This window comes from Notolepis coatsorum, assembly GCF_963971535.1.
Source record: "Notolepis coatsorum genome assembly, chromosome: 16".
In the NCBI taxonomy this organism is placed as follows: Eukaryota; Metazoa; Chordata; class Actinopteri; order Aulopiformes; family Paralepididae; genus Notolepis; species Notolepis coatsorum.
Window position 1 is genome coordinate 15963153 of NC_140180.1, and position 23135 is coordinate 15986287.

A 23135-nucleotide genomic window follows, 5' to 3' on the forward strand; every position below is an offset into this window, starting at 1 on the left:
AAAGCGTACGCTATCTTCTTCACAGCTGCACAATCACCCCAGAGATTGACAGTGCTGCGTGTGTGTTTTATTTCGTGCCACTGTGTGTGTGTGTGTGTGAGTGTGTGCATGTGTGTGTGTGTGTGAGTGTGTACGGATTTACACCAAATGTGTCTTAGTGCTGCTGCAGCTTAGTGTAAATGATTCCTCAGGATCGTCTCTCTCTCTCTCAATTCAATTCAATTCAATTCAATTCAAATAGGCTTTATTGGCATGAAATATTAACATACTTATTGCCAAAGCAAGTTCAACATACAAACAATAACATATATATTAAGCAATAAAATATCATAACATTAGTAATAACAGGGACAATCAACAAGAAACATATTAATTTACAAAATAGTCACTCGATCGGATAGTCTCTCTCTCTCTCTCTCTCTCTCTTTAAAAACACTCCTTCTACTGGAGACACTATTTTGCACCTCTCTCCTGTGTGACGCCCTGCCTTTCACCCGTGTGTCCTGGTCACAGCCCTGAATAATATGTCTGCGTTATTAACGTCACAATAATAACCGGTAGCTAACTTCAGGCGTGAGAGAGAGAGAGAGAGAGAGAGAGAGAGAGAGAGAGAGAGCCGCCGTGGCTAAAACATCTGTGGAGCGACAGGTTGGAGTGGATCCCTCCTTCACTTCCACTGCGGTCGGCTCCAGGAATGTAAAACAGCCGTGTGGTTGGTGGGTGTCGGGTGATGACAGAGAACACCCCGTCCTCCTCCTGGCTCCCCATCAACGTCTCGGAGGACGACACCACCTCTTCTTGCCAAACCAACAGGTTTTTTTCTTCTTCTTCCCTCCCTTCACTATGTGAATTAGAAGGAAAATCCACTTCCTGAATTTGAAAATGGAACTGATCCCTTCTTGAGGACACTATGGCACATACGTGTGCATGATGCGTCCATGGTAACCCAATGCAGAGTACTGCCAACCCCTTCCCTCCTTCCCTCTCTGGCCTTTCTGCTGACTAGTTGTGTGTGTGTGGTGTGTGTGTGTGTGTGTGTGTGTGTGTGTGTGTGCGTGTGTTTAATAGAACAATAATACTGTGTCTCTGGTGAACGCTTCAGAATATGATACGGTCCTGTCCAAAAGCCTTCGGCACCATCTCCTCTCCTCTCTCCTCTCCTCTCCTCTCCTCTCCTCTCCTCTCCTCTCCTCTCCTCTCCTCTCCTCTCCTCTCCTCTCCTCTCCTCTCCTCTCCTCTCCTCTCCTCTCCTCTCCTCTCCTCTCCTCTCTCCTCTCTCTCTCCTCCGCTCTCTCCTCTCTCCTCGGCTCTCTCCTCTTCTCTCTGCTCTCTCTCCTCTCCTCTCTCCTCGTCTCTCTCCTCTCTCCTCTGCTCTCCTCTGCTCTCTCCTCTTCTCTCCTCTGCTCTCTCCTCGGCTCTCTCTCTCTCTCCTCGCTCTCTCCTCCCCTGTCTCCCCTCTCTCCTCTCCTCTTCTCTCCTCTGCTCTCTCCTCTGCTCTCTCCTCTTCTCTCCTCTGCTCTCTCCTCGGCTCTCTCCTCTCTCCTCGTCTCTCTCCCCTGCTCTCTCCTCTCCTCTTCTCTCCTCTGCTCTCTCCTCTTCTCTCCTCTGCTCTCTCCTCGGCTCTCTCCTCTCTCCTCGTCTCTCTCCCTGCTCTCTCCTCTCCTCTTCTCTCCTCTGCTCTCTCTGCTCTCTCCTCTTCTCTCCTCTGCTCTCTCCTCGGCTCTCTCCTCTCTCCTCGTCTCTCTCCCCTGCTCTCTCCTCTCCTCTTCTCTCCTCTGCTCTCTCTCCTCGGCTCTCCTCGTCTCTCTCCTCTCTCCTCTGTTCTCTCCTCTGCTCTCTCCTCTGATCTCTCCTCTGCTCTCTCCTCTCCTCGGCTCTCTCCTCTCCTCTCCTCTCCTCTCCTCTCCTCTCCTCGGCTCCTCTCCTCTCTCCTCTCCTCTCCTCTCCTCTCCTCTCCTCTCCTCTCTCTCTCTCTCCTCGGCTCTCTCCTCTCTCCTCAGCTCTCTCCTCTCTCTGCTGCCTGCGCTGCCGTCACTGTGGTTTCCCTCTGTCTGCATATGGAGCTGGCTGAGGACTCTGACCTCCTTTTTGCAATGTGTGTGTGTGTGTGTGTGTGTGTGTGTGTGTGTGTGTGTGTGTGTGTGTGTGTGTGTGTGTGTGTGTGTGTGTGTGTGTGTGTCTGCAAAGGTTTGTAGTAGCCTATGTGCAATCACTTTTGTATCACTGATTATGTTTATGTCTATATCTATGTTTATGTTTATGTTATGAAACAACTATTCTTCCTGGGGTCCACACATGTACAATATAATATAACAGCATGTACATTGATTGACACAGTTACAATGATCAATAAGAAACTATTGAAATAACAAATAAAAAATATATATAGGATGTTCTCTCACCAGAATACAATTTAACGTACAGTTAAGCACCACATTTATTGTCAGCCTACTGTATATAGATCAAACAGATTTTTTCTCAATTTCTTTTTTTAAACTGTTACTTGTAATCTGGGTTAAATACAGTGGCAGTCTGTTCCAGTTTGACGTGCGTGTGTGTGCGTGTGTGTGTGCGTGTGTGTGTGTGCACTTGTGTGAAACACAGCAAGCTTGTCTGCATATAATCATCCATAAACATGTCTGCAAGATGTACGTAAGGGGGGCGGGGGCGCGGTTACTGGCGTACAGCACAGGGTATTAAACGCATCCACCTTGTTAAACAATAGACTGAAGATCCAAGGAAATATCCTCCTCTCAGCCCTGGAGCCTCCCTTTGATACCATATCATTAAGCAAATCACAGCCCATACGAGCCTGGATCTGTGTGTGTGTGCGCGTGTGTGTGTGTGTTTAAGTTTGTGTGTGTGTGTTTTTCAAGTTTTGTTGTATATGTCAACAATGTGTTACATTACAGTGAAATGTTTGGTTCTGTATGAGTCCCCTAAGAATGTGCTTCATAATAATAATAATAATAATAATAATAATAATAATAATAATAATAATAATTCATTTATTTTGTATAGCGCTTTTCAATTACCCAAAGTCGCTGACAATAGGCAAAAAAAAAAGTAAACATAGAACCACAGGGAAACGGAGAACAGTATGAATACACAAGAAACATATACTCTTTCATACAGTAAAAGAGTAAAAGACCAAACACTATACAAAATATACAACATACAAAACTAAAATGTTTGTGTGCTTGTGTGTGTTTGTTTGTGTGTGTGTGTTTGTTTATGTGTGTGCGTGGTTGTTTGTTTATGTGTGTGCGTGTGCATGCCTGCCTGCCTCCCTGCCTGCCTGCCTCCCTCCCTACTGCCTGCCTCCCTACTGCCTGCCTCCCTACTGCCTGCCTCCCTGCCTGCCTGCCTCCCTCCCTACTGCCTGCCTGCCTGCCTGCCTCCCTACTGCCTGCCTGCCTGCCTCCCTACTGCCTGCCTGCCTGCCTGCCTGCCTCCCTACTGCCTGCCTGCCTGCCTCTCTGCCTGCCTCCCTACTGCCTGCCTGCCTGCCTCTCTGCCTGCCTCCCTACTGCCTGCCTGCCTGCCTCCCTACTGCCTGCCTCCTCCCTACTGCCTGCCTGCCTGCCTCCCTACTGCCTGCCTGCCTGCCTGCCTGCCTGCCTGCCTGCCTGCCTCCCTCCCTACTGCCTGCCTGCCTCCCTCCCTACTGCCTGCCTGCCTGCCTCCCTACTGCCTGCCTGCCTGCCTGCCTGCCTGCCTGCCTCCCTCCCTACTGCCTGCCTGCCTGCCTCCCTACTGCCTGCCTGCCTGCCTCCCTCCCTACTGCCTGCCTGCCTGCCTCCCTACTGCCTGCCTGCCTGCCTGCCTGCCTGCCTGCCTGCAGAACATGTGTACATCACCCTGCGTGAGCCTGCAGTAATCACACAGTGGAGCCGCTGTACGGTCTGGCAGCGCTCCAGGTCCTCTTGTTTTATTGTGTCTCGTGCCGGAGAGACATGAGAGGAAATGCTGTGTATGTGTCTGTGTCTCTCTGTGTGTGTGTGTGTGTGTGTGTCTGTGTCTATCTGGCCTGATTAGGAGGAATAAATCTCTGCTGCTTGCGGTTGGAAAGCAGTGTGTTCGCGTGCTAAGGTGTGTGTGTGTGTGTCTGCAAAAGTAGGAAGAATGCGCAAAGACGTTTCTATCACTGTGTGTGTGTGTGTGTGTGTGTGTGTGTGTGTGTGTGTGTGTTTGTGTGTGTGTGTGCGTGTGTGTGCGTGTGTGTGCATTCACGCACACAAGTGTTGGCGTGTGTTTGCAAGTGTGTGTTTATGCATAATGCTTTTTTGCGTCTGTCTATGTGTTTCCTTTGCCATGATAAGCTGCCAGGATTTTTCTCCAGTTAAGTTTTTACGGTCTATGGAATGTGTGTGTGTGTGTGTGTGTGTGTGTGTGTGCACGTGTGCGTGTGTGCACTTGATTCTGTGTGTTGACGGATGACACCAAGTGTGATAGTCTGAGAATGCCAGAAATGTCTCTTGACACTGTTATGAATGTGTCCGTGTGGCAGGTTCAGTGGAGAAGACGTCCGAGCGCTGCGTTTGCTTTTCATTCAGCCCCTCAACCCCCAGCCCCTCAACCTCCAGCCCCTCAACCTCCAGCCCCTCAACCTCCAGCCCCTCAACCCCCAACCCCTCAACCCCCAGCCCCTCAACCCCAGCCCCTCAACCCTCAACCTCCACCCCCTCAACCCCCAGCCCCTCAACCCTCAACCTCCAGCCCCTCAACCTCCAGCCCCTCAACCTCCAGCCCCTCAACCCCCAGCCCCTCAACCTCCAGCCCCTCAACCTCCAGCCCCTCAACCTCCAGCCCCTCAACCCCCAGCCCCTCAACCCCCAGCCCCTCAACCCCTCAACCTCCAGCCCCTCAACCTCCAGCCCCTCAACCTCCAGCCCCTCAACCCCCTGCCCCTCAACCTCCAGCCCCTCAACCTCCAGCCCCTCAACCTCCAGCCCCTCAACCCCCAGCCCCTCAACCCCCTGCCCCTCAACCTCCAGCCCCTCAACCCCCAGCCCCTCAACCCCCAGCCCCTCAACCCCCAGCCCCTCAACCTCCAGCCCCTCAACCCCAGCCCCTCAACCTCCAGCCCCTCAACCCCCAGCCCCTCAACCTCCAGCCCCTCAACCCCAGCCCCTCAACCCCCTGCCCTCAACCCCCAGCCCCTCAACCTCCAGCCCTCAGCCCTACCCCCAGCCCCTCAACCTCCAGCCCCTCAACCTCCAGCCCCTCAACCTCCAGCCCCTCAACCTCCAGCCCCTCAACCTCCAGCCCCTCAACCCCTGCCCTCAACCTCCAGCCCCTCAACCTCCAGCCCCTCAACCCTCATACCCTCAACCTCCAGCCCCTCAACCTCCAGCCCCTCAACCCTCATACCCTCAACCTCCAGCCCCTCAACCCCCTGCCCCTCAACCTCCAGCCCTCAACCCCTGCCCCTCAACCCCCTCAACCTCCAGCCCCTCAACCCCCAGCCCTCACCCCCCAGCCCCTCAACCCCCAGCCCCTCAACCTCCCTGCATCATTCATGGTTTGGAACGCTGCTCTGCGGTGACGTGAGGACGGACAGCATCCGGATGGGATGCTTGAACGCGATCCAGCCCTTGTCCCAGACAGCCTCTTCCCTGTCCTCCTCTGGTCCTCCGCTCCTAAATCTGAAGATTATCCGATCACAACATTGTCTGTTCGGTCCCTGTAGGAGCGCAGGAATCACACACTGTATCAATCACACGTGATGCGGACCCCGGTACTTCTGACGTCGGCGGTGCACTTTTAACCTGCACTGCGTTCGATCTCCGTTGACGTTATGTTGGACTCCGAGAGTGAGTTATGTGAGAGAGAGAGAGAGGTGCGCGTGTGTGTGCATGTGTGTGCATTTTTGTGTATGTGTGCCTGTGTGTGTGCTGAGAGAGAGAGAGAGAGAGAGAGAGAGAGAGAGAGAGAGAGAGAGAGAGAGAGTGTTGAGAGAGTGAGAGAGAGAGTGTGTGTGTGTTGAGAGAGTGAGAGAGAGGGTGTGTGCTGGGAGAGAGTGAGAGGGTGAGAGAGAGTGTGTGTGTGTTGAGAGAGAGCGAGAGGGTGAGAGTGAGAGGAGAGAGAGAGAGAGAGTGTGTGCTGAGAGAGAGTGAGAGAGAGAGAGAGAGAGAGAGAGTGTGTGTGCTGAGAGAGAGTGAGAGAGAGTGTGTGTGGTGAGAGTGAGAGAGAGTGTGTGTGGTGAGAGAGAGAGAGAGAGAGAGAGAGAGAGAGAGAGAGAGAGAGTGTGTGTGCTGAGAGAGAGTGTGTGTGTGCTGAGAGAGAGTGAGAGGGTGAGAGAGTGAGAGAGAGTGTGTGTGGTGAGAGAGAGAGTGTGTGTAGAGAGAGAGAGAGAGAGAGAGAGAGAGAGAGAGAGAGAGAGAGAGAGAGAGAGAGAGAGAGAGAGAGAGAGAGAGAGAGAGAGAGAGAGAGTGTGTGCGCTGAGAGGGAAAGTGATGTAGACCAGCCACAACATGATGTGACGTTTCTATAGGTTCAACACACAGTATACTGTTACTGAGACCCCAGGCAGCCGTAGAATGCCGGCAGTTAAAATGGATGATCAGGGCCAGACTATCAGTGCACGTGCACGCACACACACAAACACACGCACACACATACACACACGCACACGCATATCCTCCATATCTTATCCCTCATTGTCGCTGAAGTCTATTTCCAACGGGGCGCTGCAGTCTGTTTCCTCGTCCAGTCCCGCTCCAGAACTCGACTGTCATTTTTGGGACCGCAGCCGTGTTTGTCGTCGCAGCGCACACACCGTCCATTCCCGCTCGCTCTCTCTCTCTCTCCCCCCTGAACTTATATTAACCACTGCAAGAGTTTAACGGCCAACCGTAAAAATACCTTGAGAGTGGAGGAGGCACACACAGAAGCCAGGCTTTGATGTCACTCACTCCTCTGACCATGGCGGTGGGTGCGACCCTGCGTGTGGTCGGGGGGGGAGGGGTGGTCGCGTGCCCAGGGCCCAGGCCCAGGGCTGGGATGGCCTAGATAGGGCGATGAACGTAGAACTCCAAGAAGTCTCCTTTTTCCAGGGACTGTGAAAACATTCAGTCAGATTGGGAATGGTACGTTTTAAGAGCATCCTATTCCTGGGCTCTGGACTGAGGTTATTATTTCCTCCGTTGCGAACCTTTATGCGTTCAATCTTTATTCAATCTGGAAGGATCGTCGAGAGCAAGCGCTCATTTGCAATGACGTTGAGAAATACAAAACATAATAAAGTGCAACAAAAAGAAAACAATATGGAGACAGAAAGTCACCAATTAAACATTTTAAATAATTAGAAACAACTGCAGACTGTGTTCAAGTTTCAAGTTTTGTTTTATTTGTCACATATAAGGTATGTGTACATTATAATGAAATGCTTGTATGACCCTCCTGAGAATATGCTTCATACAGTAAAAAAAAAGTAAAGGACTGTGGTCAAGTGGTTTGCTATTAACAATTTAAACTGACCAAGAGATACTAATGGATTTAGTTTTAAAGTGTGTTGCAAAACATTCCATGTTCCTAATTCAGTGCAAACTCTAGGAACCTTAAGTGTAGAAGCCAATGACCAGAGCGAGTGTGATAAGGTCCAGAGCTCCAATGAGGTGATGTTGGGCGGGAGATCACCAATAATGGCCTCATACAGAAACAGATGTGTCACGTCTCTCCGCCAGAGAGGACCACCCAACCTTAGCATAATAGGATACAATGACGGGTACCATAACTGTCACCGGTGATAAATCTGACGACAGAATGATGTAGTCCAGAGGCTTTAGGGTGGAAGCAGCAGCATGTCTGTAAACGATGTCTCTAAACTATGTCTGTAAACTATGTCTCCATAAACCGACAAACGGACAGAGAAACAGCTTCAAGGACCAGTGGAAGGCCATGTCCACCTTAGAACCCTGTTTCAGAAAGAACGGTGGTCAACGACAAGAGAGAATATTTAATTTGTCATCCCGTTTGAATTGTGCCATGAATTACACATAATGATGTTTGTTCGATTGTTAAAAGTGTAATTATCCACTGGCTAACGTTACGTCGTTGTGGTGTCAAAAGCTATCGATAATGTTAGCTACCGTTAGCTGACCTGCTTGTCAATCAGCCTTCTTTATCGTTTAAATTGGTAAAAACATGGCACAACTCAAACAGGGTTGAAAAATCTGCCCGTCTCTCGCCATCGACTGCTGCACATTATTCTTTTATTAGTTAGTGGAAAGGTAGGGGCTTCTCTACGAGGCCCGCGAGAGATTGAAAGGCCCGCGGAAAAAGGGGCACGTATCGGGGCATATCTATCGCGCAGATTCCCCTTTTCCAATTCGCAATGGGTTCTGAGCGGGTTACACAGCGCTTAATGAATGAATGAATGAATCGTTATTTTGAACATGATTTAAAAAAAAAATAATAATAAAAAGACAAACAATGAAAATTATACATATCACTGTTCGAAAAGGAGTAGGAAGAAGCCAAGCGTATCATGCCCTATACCCCTATCCACCACTTCCAAGTGGGAACATTAATTAATACTTAAATTATATAATGGAGAATATCCATATTGCCAATAATTCTTCATTCTTAACATTGAAAACAACATAAAATATCAGTATCCATAATGTAGTACAAAAGAAAAAGAAAACGTGAGAAAACAGCTTAGAGTCCAGAAGATTGACAACAGTCACCTCCCTTAAGGTCAGGAAACACATTCAGCACACAGCAGATCACGTAAACTCTCGATATGGAAACAGAAAGGTCGGTAGAGTTTGCCGCCGTGCCTCATGGTGCTCTGGTCGTGGTGAAACACACGGCCCGCCTGGTTCACCGCATTCAAGCCCACAGATGTGGTCGGCGGGACATCCATCGCACACCGTAGACCGAGTACACCGAGTACTCAGACCGACATACTGTAGATGTTTTCTAACTTTATCGTCTAAAGATGTTTTTGTACATTCACAGATAGTTAAGAGACACTTAGAGGTTGAGTTCCTTCGCCGTGATATATCACATTCACACCCCAGTGATGCGGATTGACTTTTACGACTGCAAACACATGGGCTGTGTCCGAAAAAGAATTCCAAAACAAAGTTATATATGGTTCCTTGTCTCCGGGGGTTCTGTTGTTGTGTGCCTGGCCTGCTGGAGGAGGTGGGACCGCGGCGGTCGTCACCAGGTACTACTAGCGGGCACCTCGCGCTCGGCGCGCAGTCCTCTCCGACGGCCTCGAACCGCGGACCCTCGGCTCACCGGCACCGGTCCCGTCCATTGCACCACCTGGCAAGGATCCAATTCAGTGGTATCTAACGTAGGAGTGAGTCAACGTAGTGAGTAACGTAGTGACGTGAGGGCTAGCATTGCAGGGTTTCAAGCTCCTTACACAAGCAGGGGCATCACCCCCGCTCCCCTACACACACGTACTGAAAATAGTGCTATATCGTATACAGTAGTACTCGCATACTATATCGTGTAGTACTCACGTACTGAAAATAGTACTATATCGTGTAGTACTCTGAACATAGTGCTATATCGTGTAGTACTCACATACTGAAAATAGTACTATATCGTGTAATACTCACGTACTGAAAATAGTGCTATATCGTGTAGTACTCACGTACTGAAAATAGTACTATATCGTGTAGTACTCACATACTGAAAATAGTACTATATCGTGTAGTACTCACGTACTGAAAATAGTGCTATATCGTGTAGTACTCACGTACTGAAAATAGTACTATATCGTGTAGTACTCACATACTGAAAATAGTACTATATCGTGTAGTACTCACGTACTGAAAATAGTGCTACATCGTGTAGTACTCACATACTGAAAATAGTACTATATCGTGTAGTACTCATACTGAAAATAGTACTATACCGTGTAGTACTCACATACTGAAAATAGTACTATATCGTGTAGTACTCATACTGAAAATAGTACTATATCGTGTAGTACTCACGTACTGAAAATAGTACTATACCGTGTAGTACTCACATACTGAAAATAGAGCTATATCGTGTAGTACTCACATACTGAAAATAGTACTATATCATGTAGTACTCATACTGAAAATAGTACTATATCATGTAGTACTCACATACTGAAAATAGTGCTATATCATGTAGTACTCACATACTGAAAATAGTACTATATCGTGTAGTACTCACATACTGAAAATAGTACTATATCATGTAGTACTCACATACTGAAAATAGTACTATATCATGTAGTACTCTCGTACTGAAAATAGGGTGGTCTCACCAGGCTGTTATTTTAATTCCACCAGCCCCATAAACAGGGCAGTAAATCACGGTGGCAGAGCTGTGGAGCTGCAGAGGGATGAGCATGGACGGACGAGGTGTGGAGGGGTTGGATGGTGGTGGTGGTGAGGGGAGGGGAGCACATGTGGTCAGACTAGGACAGGGGACAGAGGGTACTGGGGCAGCGGGCCTCCTCTCTGACAGTATAAGCCCCCCCCCCCCCCCCCCCCCTAACTCTCGCTGACAGCCCAGCGACAGGGAGGCACAGGCTGGACTTACGTGCAGACATGACCGGCTGAAAAGCACATGAGTCTATTACGCTTTACTCATGTGGTGTGTCCAAGTTGCACGTTACCTTTCTCCTCATACACGTTGCGCACGTAGCACACGCGATAGCACGCGCACGTAGTGAACCCGTACACACGTAGCACATGTGTGTGCGTGTGCTCGTCCACACTTACCCCCACACGCACACACACAGAGAGAGAGAGAGAGAGAGAGAGAGAGAGAGAGAGAGAGAGAGAGAGAGATGCTGGCTTTAGCAATGCAAACGTATGTTTCCCATGTCAATAAATCCTCTTTGATGTGAATTGAATTTAACTGAACTGAGAGAGCGAGAGAGAGAGAGAGAGAGAGAGAGAGAGAGAAAGGAGAGAGAAAGAGAGAGAGAGAGACGCTGGCTTTAGCAATGCAAACGTATGTTTCCCATGTCAACTTGATGAATTGAAAATGGGGGACCCTGATGTAAAACGAGACGAAAGTATTTCTCTGGTCTGCATCCGCTTAACAATTGTTTGTATTGAGCCGTACTGTATTGTACCCATTCTGCAATCTGTTCATAAAGTTTTCAATCAATCAATCAATCAATCAATCAATCAATAAATCCTCATTGAATTGAATTGAATTGAAAGAGAAATAGAGAGAGAGAGTGTGACTAGTGGTCAGGGGATGGCCGGTCGGTGAGGTCAGCTCCCGACTCCTCGGGGATGTCGTCCTTGTTGGTTTATTTCAGGGCCGGCTTAAGGACGCAGACGTTACAGTGACAGGGATGAATGTTAACGGTTATGCTCTCGGCCCACAGATTGGCTCTGGGCCACTGTAGTACAGTCCAGCCCCGAGGGACTAGGAGGGCTCTTTCCAATGGAAGGTCAGGGGGGTTCAATAAGCTTCAGCGCTAAGACTCTAAATATACCGGCGATAAAGCGGTACCGGCGATCTGTCGGCAGGGTGGAGACGTTTTGATAATGATGCCATTGTTTACCCTTTGGCTCGCGGGGCGCGCGTCGTCCGCTCGGTCCCCGTCGACTCGTGAGGTCGTAAAAAAAGGAACGCGCGACGACAAGTCGTATATATACGAGGTGATAGCGTTAGTCAGGTCGTAAAGTCAGGAGCGGTCGGATCCCGAGGCAGCGGGGTTCAGACAGATTATTCAACCGTTTATTTCTCGCCGGCTTGAGCTAAATCTCCTGGGATCGGCGGCGTGCCAACATCCTATTTCTGATTATATTTTACGATGCGCCGTGTTCATAATAAGTAAGTACGTGTGCGCCGCAAAAAAGGTGAAAGGTCAGCGACACGTCCCGATTCGTAAAACTGCGATATCATGTAACCTGCCAGAGGTTTACCACCGGTATTTACCACTTGATCGGCCATTCGAGTGGAATGTCCTGGTGGTTAAACCCGGAGATTTCTGACTTTACGAGTTGCCGAGGACCTGCTGAACACACGATTACTTTTCTTAAGGATCTTGTTTGGGAGAGGGGAAACTGACCAATCAGCAGAGACATATTCGGAGGAAACCGTTTTTATGAGCATTTCTTGCTTTCTGTGTGTCTCTTTCAGATGATGTCATCAGAGTGCCTGTCCTGCAGTTGGCTGCGGCAGCTGCTCGTCGTGCTGCTGAAGCTCTCCCTGTCCTGTGCCGGCCCCATCCAGCCAATCAACGGGACCGAATGCACGGCCAGGGGTCCCGCCTCCTACATCCTGGTCTTTACAGGTCACTGGAGTCCGCAGACGTTCCCCAAGCAGTATCCCCTGTTCCGCCCCCCTGCACAGTGGTCCAAGCTCATAGGTGAGAGGGGGGGTTTGCGAAAGAAGTAACAGATGATCGGGTCGGTCCAAAGTATAGCCGCTGACTATTTGTTCACAGATTGGACGTGCATTTTCAAAACGCCTCAGTACCTCATTGCACGTTCATTCTTGATCTTCTAGGGAAACGGGAAAGAATCAGGGAATGTTCCTTCGAGTGCCATCGAGTTTTCCCAGTGGGCAAACGGAGAACATCCAAATGTATAATTCACTGCAAGTCTCCGACAGTTTCCATGTGGATGAGCTAAACGGCTAGACGACAGGGCGGGGGATGGCTCTGGTCCCTGTAATCTTTTAGGTGTAGCAGGGAGTCTGGCTTTGAGCCTGACATGCACTGCTGCAGGGTCAGCCTCAACCCCCCCCCCACCCCCCCAACTCCCCGACCTCTCCACCACCTAATCATGTGTGTGTTGAGGGCGGTCTGAGGGCTCGCAGACGTCTGGTTAACCTGCCTCGGCCTTCCCGTTACAGTGCAGTCCTTAGGACCCCCAGCCCACCACACACACACACACACACACATACACACACACACACATACATTTAGAGTGGTGAGGGACTCTAATGAGGAAAGCAGTGTGAGGCAGAATGTGGCGAGGAAGGCAGTCTAAACGCTACCAGATGATACAGGGCGGTGGTTACCCCCCCCCCCCCCCCCCCGCTCTCTCTCTCTCTCTCTCTCTCTCTCTAGCTCTCTCTCTCATTCTCTCTAGCTCTCTCCCCCGACTCCCATCCTGAGGTATATTTCTCGAGCTATTTATTTCAATCGCACCCTCCATATATTCCCGCCGCCCTCCTGCCGTCTTCCGTCGGTTCGCCGCAGCGTCGGCGGTGAAGCTGGATCGTAGTCGTTCAGGTCGGAGGGCAGCGGGTGATGATGGCTGTGGGGGCATAGCGCCGCCCGCCGCCCCCGCCCTTCCCCTTGTGGATTGATGTGGATGGATGACAGATGCGTGCGTATGTGTGTTGCGCCACATATAACGCACTCTAGACCCGGCGCTCCGCGTCACCGTCTGGGGGCCCCACCACCAGACCACGGCTTTGTCTGGCCACCGGGCCCCGGGGGCTCAGCCACACCCCGTTAATGGTTTTCTGGCGTCCCAAGGGCCGAGGGACAAGGGGGGGATGGGGGGGGGGCTTCATCACGAGAAGAGGAAAACACGGGGACCGAGGGGGGGGGGGGGGGGGGGGGGGCCTCGGCCGGCTGCTCGCGAGGAGGCCGCGGGGCCCGAGGGGAGACAGCGGGGACAATGGGACATGGAGTTTATGATCATAGTGCAGGGAGAGGACAGGCTGTCATGGCGTCATGGCGGGGGCCTGCGGTGGCTCTGTGGGGGGGGGGGGGGGGGGGGGGGGGGGGGGTGGGGGGGGGGGGGGCAAGGAGAGAGCCAGGAGGACGGGGGGAATGGAGGAACGTGGGGCTTTCATTTACATTTATTTCAGTCTGCAATCAATAACGGAAGTAACAAAGCAAAGCAAAGCATAACAAAAACAACTTACATTATCTTGTATTGTGTCCTTCTATGGCAATGTTTTTTTTTTTTTTTTTTCATAGTTGTTCATTCAGTATATTATTTTTTAAACTTCATTATTATAATTTGTTGTACTTATTGGGGGGGGGGGGGGTTGGTTTTAACTGACGTTTATTTCAGTCTGCAATCGATAACAGAAATGACAAAACAAAGCGAAGCAAAGCAAAGCAAAACAACTTAAATATCCTGTAGGTACTGTGTCCTTCTATGCCAATTTTCATAGTTGTTCAGTATGTTATTTTTTTAAACTCTATTATTATTGTTTTTTGTACTATCAGAGTCTAAGTACAACTACATGTTTTCAGTTCCTCACTACAGCTGTTCCATACAACTACAATTCAACGATATTTTACATTATTCCTCACTAATTGCTTTTTGAACATGCAAATTCAAGCATGTTCAATCATTCATATTGACTTTCTCCCCTTTTAAACAACTTTTGGATACTTTATACATAATTTGATTTGTTTTAAAGTTGACCAAATCTTAAAAGTTTTAGTTTAATTAATTTAATAATTGTATTACATAAAGAGTGAGTGTGTGGTTCTCTATAAGTCATTTTGTTTACAATTCTCTTTTGAAGTATGAAGATTGTATTAGTATTAAATGTGTATGTATTTCCCCACAAGTTATATATGGAACCACAGGGGACCAATACAAAGTCTATAATGAAATTAGATTTTTGATATAACTTGATATAGTATTGCAATTGACTTTGACATGTTAGCTTTGATAGAATTTACATGTGGCTTCCAGCATAACCTATTATCTATTATCGATAATATCCTTTATCGTGTGTTTGCTTTCTTGAGTTAGTTGAACCATCACCATTGAAATAGATTAAAGGAACACTCCAACATTTTGGGAAATTAGCTTATTTGCCATCTACCCTGGAGTTAGACAAGAAGATACATACCTTTTTCTTCTCTGTGCATGCAGTATAGGAGTAGGAAGATGCGCACCGTTAGCCTAGCTTAGCGTCAGTCACTGGAAGTAGGTTCCTCCATTAGCCTAGTTCCCAACGTCTTCCTACTCCTACTGCATGGCATGCACAGAGAAGAAAAAGGTATGTATCTTCTTGTCTAACTCCAGGGTTCCCAAAATGTTAAAGGTCCCATGCATTATAAATGGCCTTTTCCAGTGTTTAGCATTGTATCCTAGCAATTGGGGATTATATCAATGTGGTCTGTGTCGTTAATTATCATATTGACTCATCAGTCTAGTCTCGAGTTCACGAGATCTTCCCTTACTCAACTAAGCTGTTCTGATTTGACGGTATTGCTGACGTGAATATGGCACTGATTTGCATAACTAACTCTATGGTAGACAGCGACAGCAGAGCGAGTGGAAATATCATCACTTCCTCAAACAGAGCGAGGCAGACAATGAGCGAGCGAGAGAGAGATAGAGAGTGAGAGAGAGAGAGAGGGAGAGAGAGAGATAGAGAGGGAGAGAGACAGGAGCTTCTGTCGGGGAAACAAACCGCGCGCGGGGAAGCAGTGGCACACACGCATTTACACACACAACCTGGACCGTGCGGGGGAAGCAGTGGAGAGATAACTTTATGCTCTGTGTCCCTCTCTCTCACCCTCCCTCTTCCTCTCTCTCTATCTCTCTCTCTGTGCCAGTCGCAGACTGTGTGGATGACTGTCACTCAAAGTGCTTATGGGCGGAGCCAGGTCAACACAGCCTGAAATCCAAAGGGAGAACAATTTGGCTTTTGAGTACTTTTGAGAAATATAAAACAATGACTTTTTTTTTTAAAGAAACCTTACAGATGTGTTCAATAGACTCACAGGAATTGTGTAAAGTTGCCCAAATAGTGCAAGGAATAGCAATGCACGTCCCCTTTAAGATACATACCTTTTTCTTCTATGTGCATGCAGTAGGAGTAGGAAGACGTGCACCGTTAGCCTAGCTTAGCGTCAGTCACTGGAAGTAGGTTCCTCCATTAGCCTAGTTCCCAATATCTTCCTACTCCTACTGCATGCACAGAGAAGAAAAAGGTATGTATCTTCTTGTCTAACTCCAGGGTAGATGGCAAATAAGCTAATTTCCCAAAATGTTGGAGTGTTCCTTTAAGTCACGATCTATCGCTGAATGAGGTACAACAACGGTGGATGAGCCTGTGGCCCACTGATGGGAGCCCTCGCCTGTGCAGCATTATCAAGTATTATGAACTGTCTAATATGTCTATGAATGTCTGTGGTGACATTCCCGGGAAAAGATCTCGCTTAAAATATATGTAAATAAAGTACTAATCGACCACACGGACAAAGGTACAATGTATGTTCTGTTATTATAGCCAAAAGTAATATATTTCACGCACTGTATAAAAAAATATACAACGTGTACGTATTATAAATAAGTACATTTACATACCATAATGGTAGTATTGCTGTGTATCAGGGTGGGTGGCCCACTCGCTCACGACCGCAATGACTGTTGGTCGGACTCCAGTTCTGGGTGTTTGTTTTGGACCGTTGCCGATACAATGGCGGCTATATGGCTATAACATCACGTACATGAATGTATACCTTTCTTTTTTTTACTGTACTTTTGCGTGGAGAATCTTCAGAGATTGGCACTTTACATTCAGGGTTAGTTTGATATTCTGGCGCAGCTGAAGCGTGACGTGTCACCAGATCTCTGTGATGCTCGCGGGAACCCTGTTGAGATGGAAATGCAATTAAGTGCAGAAGTAATGGCTCGGGGAGAAACGGGATAGTGTGTGAAGCGTGCTGGGTGCGTTTTCATGGGTGGGCCAGCGTTGTGTGTGTGTGTGTGTGTGTGTGTGTGTGTGTGTGTGTGTATGCGAATGCGTGCATGTGTGCGTGTTTGAATACACATCAGGCGTGTTTGAGAATGAAAGTGTGCTTTGTGTCCATTCGTGTGTGCGTGGCGTGCATGTGTGTTTGAATACACACAAGGTGTGTTTGAGAATGGAAGTGTGCTTTGTGTCCATTCGTGTGTGCGTGGTGTGCATGTGTGTTTGAATACACACAAGGTGTGTTTGAGAATGAAAGTGTGCTTTGTGTGGGTGTGTGTGTATGTGTATGTGTGTGCATGTGTATGTGTGTGTGTGTGCATGTGTATGTGTGTGTGTGTCTGCGTGCGTGCACAGCCCTTGTATTTGCGCACAAGTCTTGGTGAAAGGTGAGGTAAGGCAGAGCCATCAGCGCATCTGTTACTGTGTTGTTGGCTAACCCTCCGCTGCCCTTAAAACCACTGGTGGCTGGCCAGCGGGCTCTGCGCTTTATAGCAGGCAGCTCCAGGAATAGTGGAACAACCAGCCCAACCTAAATCAGTCTTCTCGATCACCACAAAGGCCTCACCGACGATAACCATAACAAAAATGTGAAATGGACGAATCGCAGCGAGCCTCCGCGGGAGAAGTAGTTTTCCCACAGTCCGATCGTCGACCCCCATCTATCTCGACCCGTCTGCTGGCCGGCCGCCCGCCCCAGTTCCGTGCCTCGCGGTTTTATCTGAAATGGTTTGAATAAACGGCGTAACCGTACCCCTCTCTGCCATAAGCCCCCGAGATATTGCATGTGGATAAGTCCTTCGCAATCATCTATTTAAGAACAGGAAGCCGGGGCCCGGGCTCCATCATGGGAGGAATGAGTTCACCATTTGGCCGCGGCTGCACTTGATTGAGACCGATAGGACACTCCTGTGGCTCATGGCCGTGGACTTTTCTCTGCCTCGCGCCTTTATCCTCGACACGAGTGGTTTTGCGTCCTTTTCCCCCCCCCGCCCAGGGTGACCCCCGCTAAAGAGGTCGCAGGCGGTTAAGACAATTTGCTGAAAATTGCGCGTCCCACCGATTATATATATATAGTACTAAATGAACGAACGGCATCTAATCCGTCAGTGGGACGGGAACCGAGCTGGTTGTCCTTCAGAGAGAGGACATTATTATTTATTGTTTTATCAAATTTGTTTATTTTCAATTTATTTGACAACACAACATCAACAATAATAATATCGACAAGATCATAAGAAATAATAAATACAGACCAAAACTTAACTAATAAATACAAAATACAAGATACCAAGTATAAAATAAAAACACCACAAACAACACAAAAGACATTGGACAATAGACATTAGACATTTCCTCCCCTACTCCCCCCCCCCCCCCCTCCCCAAGACCGCCGGATCCCCCAGGACCAACACCCCACCCCCACTCCGCTGCTACATTGTGCCCTTTACCACCGCTGCGGTCCACAATTCAATACCTGCCTGTCCCACCCCAACCACATGAGCAGTCGGGATCTCCAAATAAATAACATCCAGCAATGGCAGGGACCAGTTAATTACTGCTAGTTTCTTAGGTTCTTTCTATCTCATAGAGATAAGCTTTTTGGCTGCTGTAACGCCTGCCAGATTAATTTATTTTCTTTTCTGTTGTATGGACCTTCGTCATGATATCATTGCAGTTATTTTTTTCATTTGGGATTTCGTAAGCCTCTGTTTCCACATCACCCTTCCCCCGCCCCCCCCCCCCCCCCCCCTTTCCCCCCCTTCCAAGGTTGGTAAAACTCCTGTTCCGACGGCTCTTGTCTCTTGTCGTCCCCCCTCTCTCTCGCCAGCGGTGACCCACAACGCACACTTCCGACTCTGGCGCGAGGGCACGCCGGCCAGCACCGGGGTGCAGAGCTTCGCCGAGCTGGGGCTGACCGTGGAGCTGGTGAAGGGGGCCAAGGAGGCCAGGAAGAGGCGCGCCGTCGGTGCCATGTACCGGACGGCGGGGATACCCAATGGCATCGGGCACAGCTCCACCATGCTGCTAATGCAGCCGCGCAGTTCCATGGTGAGCGTGACACACACACACACACGCACGCACACACACACGCACGCACTTTGTACATACATTATGTGTGTATGTGAGCGCACATGCACACACCCACACCCGTGCACACACCCAATCCCAAGCACGCACACGCACACACACGCACACACACACACACACACACACACACACACACACACACACACACACACACACACACACACACACACACACACACACACACACACACACACACACACACACACACACACACACACACACACACACACAGAGCAAGTTAAACAAGCGGCCTCTTCAGCTCCTTCCACCCAGGCCGCCGCCCGCCAGTGACCCGCCTCCTCTAAGCGCTGCCTTCAACACCGTCGCACCGAACACTTCACCGCTTCTTGCGGCCGTCCGTCCGTCCGTCCAGCCTATGTTTAGCCCCCGGGGGCCCCGCTGCTACAAACGACCACATCCGCTCCCGGGGGCCAGTCTGTCTGCACGCTGTCCTACTCAGGGGTGTAAAGTACTTAAGTAATTGTACTTTGTTACAATACTTAAGTACTGTTTTGGGGGATTTGTACTTTACTCGAGTATTATTAGGTTTGTATACTTTGTACTTTTACTCAATTACATTTCAGAGGGGGAAAAAAACATACTTTTTACTCCTTACATTTAAAATGCAGACCTCTACAAAGTACAAATCTCGACCGAACTAACGTTAACGCTATTAATCCTGCGGCCGCGCTTTATTTAAACACAGCCAATCAAATCCCCATCAATGGAAAATCAACCCGCCCATACCCATGCTGATTGGTCCTTGTGCAAGACTAGAAAGCGTGGATCTTCTGCTATCAGAAGAATAGACAGTCAGAAAAAAGGTTTTTATTTAACTTTTTAGTACTTAAGTACATTTAAAAGTTGAAACTTTTTGACTTTTACTCAAGTGTGCTTTTAGCCAGATACTCTGACTTTTACTTGAGTACGATTTTGAGACTGTACCCATACTTTCACTTAAGTATAATTTTTGGGTACTTTTTACACCCTTGGTCCTGCTGAACTCTCTCTGCGTTCACGATGGCTGTCCTGCTGTCCTACTGTCCTCTCTCTGCGTTCACGATGGCTGTCCTGCTGTCCTACTGTCCTCTCTCTGTGTTCACGACGGCTGTCCTACTGAACTCTGCGTTCACGAGGGGCGTCCCTGGGCTGAGGCCTAGTAAAAGACCCCGTGGACGTTTACAGGGACGGGGCTGGGGGGGGTTTAAGGCTGGGCTTCAGGCTTTAAAGAGCTGAATCTGGGTCTGGGAACCAGAGTTCGGTTTGGTTCGTCAGGATCCCTGTTAGCAGCTTCCCCCTGTGGCAGCTCCTCTTCCCTGTGTCCACACACATTACATAAAACATCACAGTACATGATAGCAATGCAATGACGCTATTAATAGCCCCAGAGGCTTGTGCCATATCAATGGCTTGGGATTACTGTATAGGAGCGTTGGCTTGGGGGGGGCGAGAGCTAAGAGGCTAAGGCATACGGAACGTGGCTGTTGCTAGTACGAGCCACGGCTGACGTTTACCTGGCCCCGCGCCGGCTTACCTGGCCCCGCATGGCCCCGCACCGGTTTACCTGGCCCCGCACCGGCTTACCTGGCCCCGCACCGGTTTACCTGGCCCCGCGCCGGCTTACCTGGCCCCGCACCGGTTTACCTGGCCCCGCGCCGGCTTACCTGGCCCCGCGCCGGCTTACCTGGCCCCGCACCGGTTTACCTGGCCCCGCACCGGCTTACCTGGCCCTGCACCGGTTTACCTGGCCCCGCACCGGTTTACCTGGCCCCGCGCCGGCTTACCTGGCCCCGCACCGGTTTACCTGGCCCCGCGCCGGCTTACCTGGCCCTGCACCGGCTTACCTGGCCCCGCACCGGTTTACCTGGCCCTGCACCGGTTTACCTGGCCCCGCACCGGTTTACCTGGCCCCGCACCGGTTTACCTGGCCCCGCACCGGTTTACCTGGCCCCGCACCGGCTTACCTGGCCCCGCGCCGGCTTACCTGGCCCCACGCCGGCTTACCTGGCCCCGCACCGGTTTACCTGGCCCCGCGCCGGCTTACCTGGCCCCGCGCCGGCTTACCTGGCCCCGCACCGGTTTACCTGGCCCCGCACCGGTTTACCTGGCCCCGCACCGGCTTACCTGGCCCCGCACCGGTTTACCTGAGGCTCGAGGGGAACGTTTAGGCTAGAACAACACGACGAGGACGTCTTTTTCTACAAAAGCTGGGGCGCAGGCGCGAGGCATGAGGCGGGAGGCGTGAGGTGTGGGGCGTGAGGCGGGAGCGAGGCAGCGAGGCGGGAGGCGGGAGCGAGGCAGCGAGGCAGTGGACGGGCACCAGGCCTGGTGCTTCCACTGGAACTAAAGCATGCCTTTTGGGGGCTGTTTGTTTTTCTGGAACCTAACACACACACACTTGATGAATGAAAGAAAGAGAGAGAGAGAGAGAGAGAGAGAGAGAGAGAGGGGGGGGGGGGTGAAGAGAGGAGGGGAAGGGTAATTCCTGGAGGGTTTGGAAATAACAGCCCGCCTGCCTGAATGGATCTGGTGACCTACATTTTGTTTATTGGTTGTTCCACCGCTTGCACCTGCGGGGCCTTCAAAGTACAAACAGCCCCCCCCCCCCCGTGGAGAGGGGGGGGGGGGGGGGCTCTACGGTGAGCACCGGTTCACGGGACGCCGGCTTAGCGGCTTGTCATCGACACCTACGCCCGATGCCTGCCATGGACGGTGCGCCGCGTCTGTTTATAGACCGGCGGCGCGGCGCGGGGCATGAAGATATGCGAGAGGCGGTGAGGACCGTGACAATGACAGATGTAATGGCGCTCATCCCTTGAGATGCTTAATCTCCTCATCTAACACACACACACACACACACACCTTCTCTTTCCCACAGACCAAGACATGCATACGCAATGCCCCAAAAATCCCCATGCATATGATTCCGATCTCCATATTAATACCCTCTGCTATTTCCCGCTAAGCGTGTAACTGGAAACAGACAGATAACAACTTAACAACGCCCCGGGGGCCCGCGCTGGCATCGTTGTAAACGGGGGAGAAAATGGAACACGCCATCGTCGCCGTGTATGAAAACCTCAACGCACCGCCGGCTTCCGTTGATCCCTGTGAAACGGGGTTGTCGTTCGGTCTCCAAGAGGGAGGGGGGGGGGGGGGGGGATTCTCTGGCAAGTGCCCCCCGGGACAGTGTGTGCGAGCGTGATTATGGGATTATGAGTGTTTTTTTTTTAACGAGGTGTCGGTGCTTTGTGTCTGACACCCCAAAGAACGCTGCGCGGCTTGACCGGGCCTTTAGGGCGGAGAGCGTAGAGAGATGCTTGACCGGTCCTTTAGGACGGAGCGTAGAGAGATGCTTGACCGGTCCTTTAGGACGGAGCGTAGAGATGCTTGACCGGTCCTTTAGGACGGAGCGTAGAGAGATGCTTGACCGGTCCTTTAGGGCGGAGCGTAGAGAGATGCTTGACCGGTCCTTTAGGACGGAGCGTAGAGAGATGCTTGACCGGGCCTTTAGGACGGAGCGTAGAGATGCTTGACCGGTCCTTTAGGATGGAGAGTAGAGAGATGCTTGACCGGGCCTTTAGGACGGAGAGCGTAGAGATGCTTGACCGGTCCTTTAGGATGGAGAGTAGAGATGCTTGACCGGGCCTTTAGGACGGAGCGTAGAGAGATGCTTGACCGGTCCTTTAGGACGGAGCGTAGAGAGATGCTTGACCGGTCCTTTAGGACGGAGCGTAGAGAGATGCTTGACCGGGCCTTTAGGATGGAGAGTAGAGAGATGCTTGACCGGTCCTTTAGGATGGAGCGTAGAGAGATGCTTGACCGGTCCTTTAGGACGGAGCGTAGAGATGCTTGACCGGTCCTTTAGGGCGGAGCATAGAGATGCTTGACCGGTCCTTTAGGATGGAGCGTAGAGAGATGCTTGACCGGTCCTTTAGGGCGGAGCGTAGAGAGATGCTTGACCGGCCCTTTAGAACAGAGAGTAGAGATGCTTGACCGGTCCTTTAGGACGGAGCGTAGAGAGATGCTTGACCGGTCCTTTAGGGCGGAGCGTAGAGAGATGCTTGACCGGCCCTTTAGAACGGAGAGTAGAGATGCTTGACCGGTCCTTTAGGACGGAGCGTAGAGAGATGCTTGACCGGTCCTTTAGGACGGAGCGTAGAGAGATGCTTGACCGGTCCTTTAGGACGGAGCGTAGAGAGATGCTTGACCGGGCCGTTAGGACGGAGCGTAGAGATGCTTGACCGGTCCTTTAGGGCGGAGAACAGCCCAATTTGACGTCGCCCCCCCCCCCCCCCCCCCCCCCCCCGTTGTTCACCCCCACCGGCGACCTGAGCGTGACATAAGAGCAAAATGGCCACCGTGTGAATACGGGTCAATGGATATAGCAGGAC

At 50.4% G+C, this 23135-nt stretch overlaps 1 protein-coding gene across 1 annotated transcript in view; it reads left to right on the forward strand.

Annotated features, from left to right (window-relative positions):
- The window catches only part of spon2a (spondin 2a, extracellular matrix protein), a 29692-nt gene that overhangs the window by 1859 nt on the left and 4698 nt on the right, over positions 1-23135 (forward strand). The window contains exons 2-3 of the mRNA XM_084331963.1: positions 12109-12337; positions 18482-18708. Coding sequence (XP_084188089.1) covers positions 12109-12337; positions 18482-18708 — 456 coding nt within the window. The remainder of the gene's footprint in view (positions 1-12108; positions 12338-18481; positions 18709-23135) is intronic.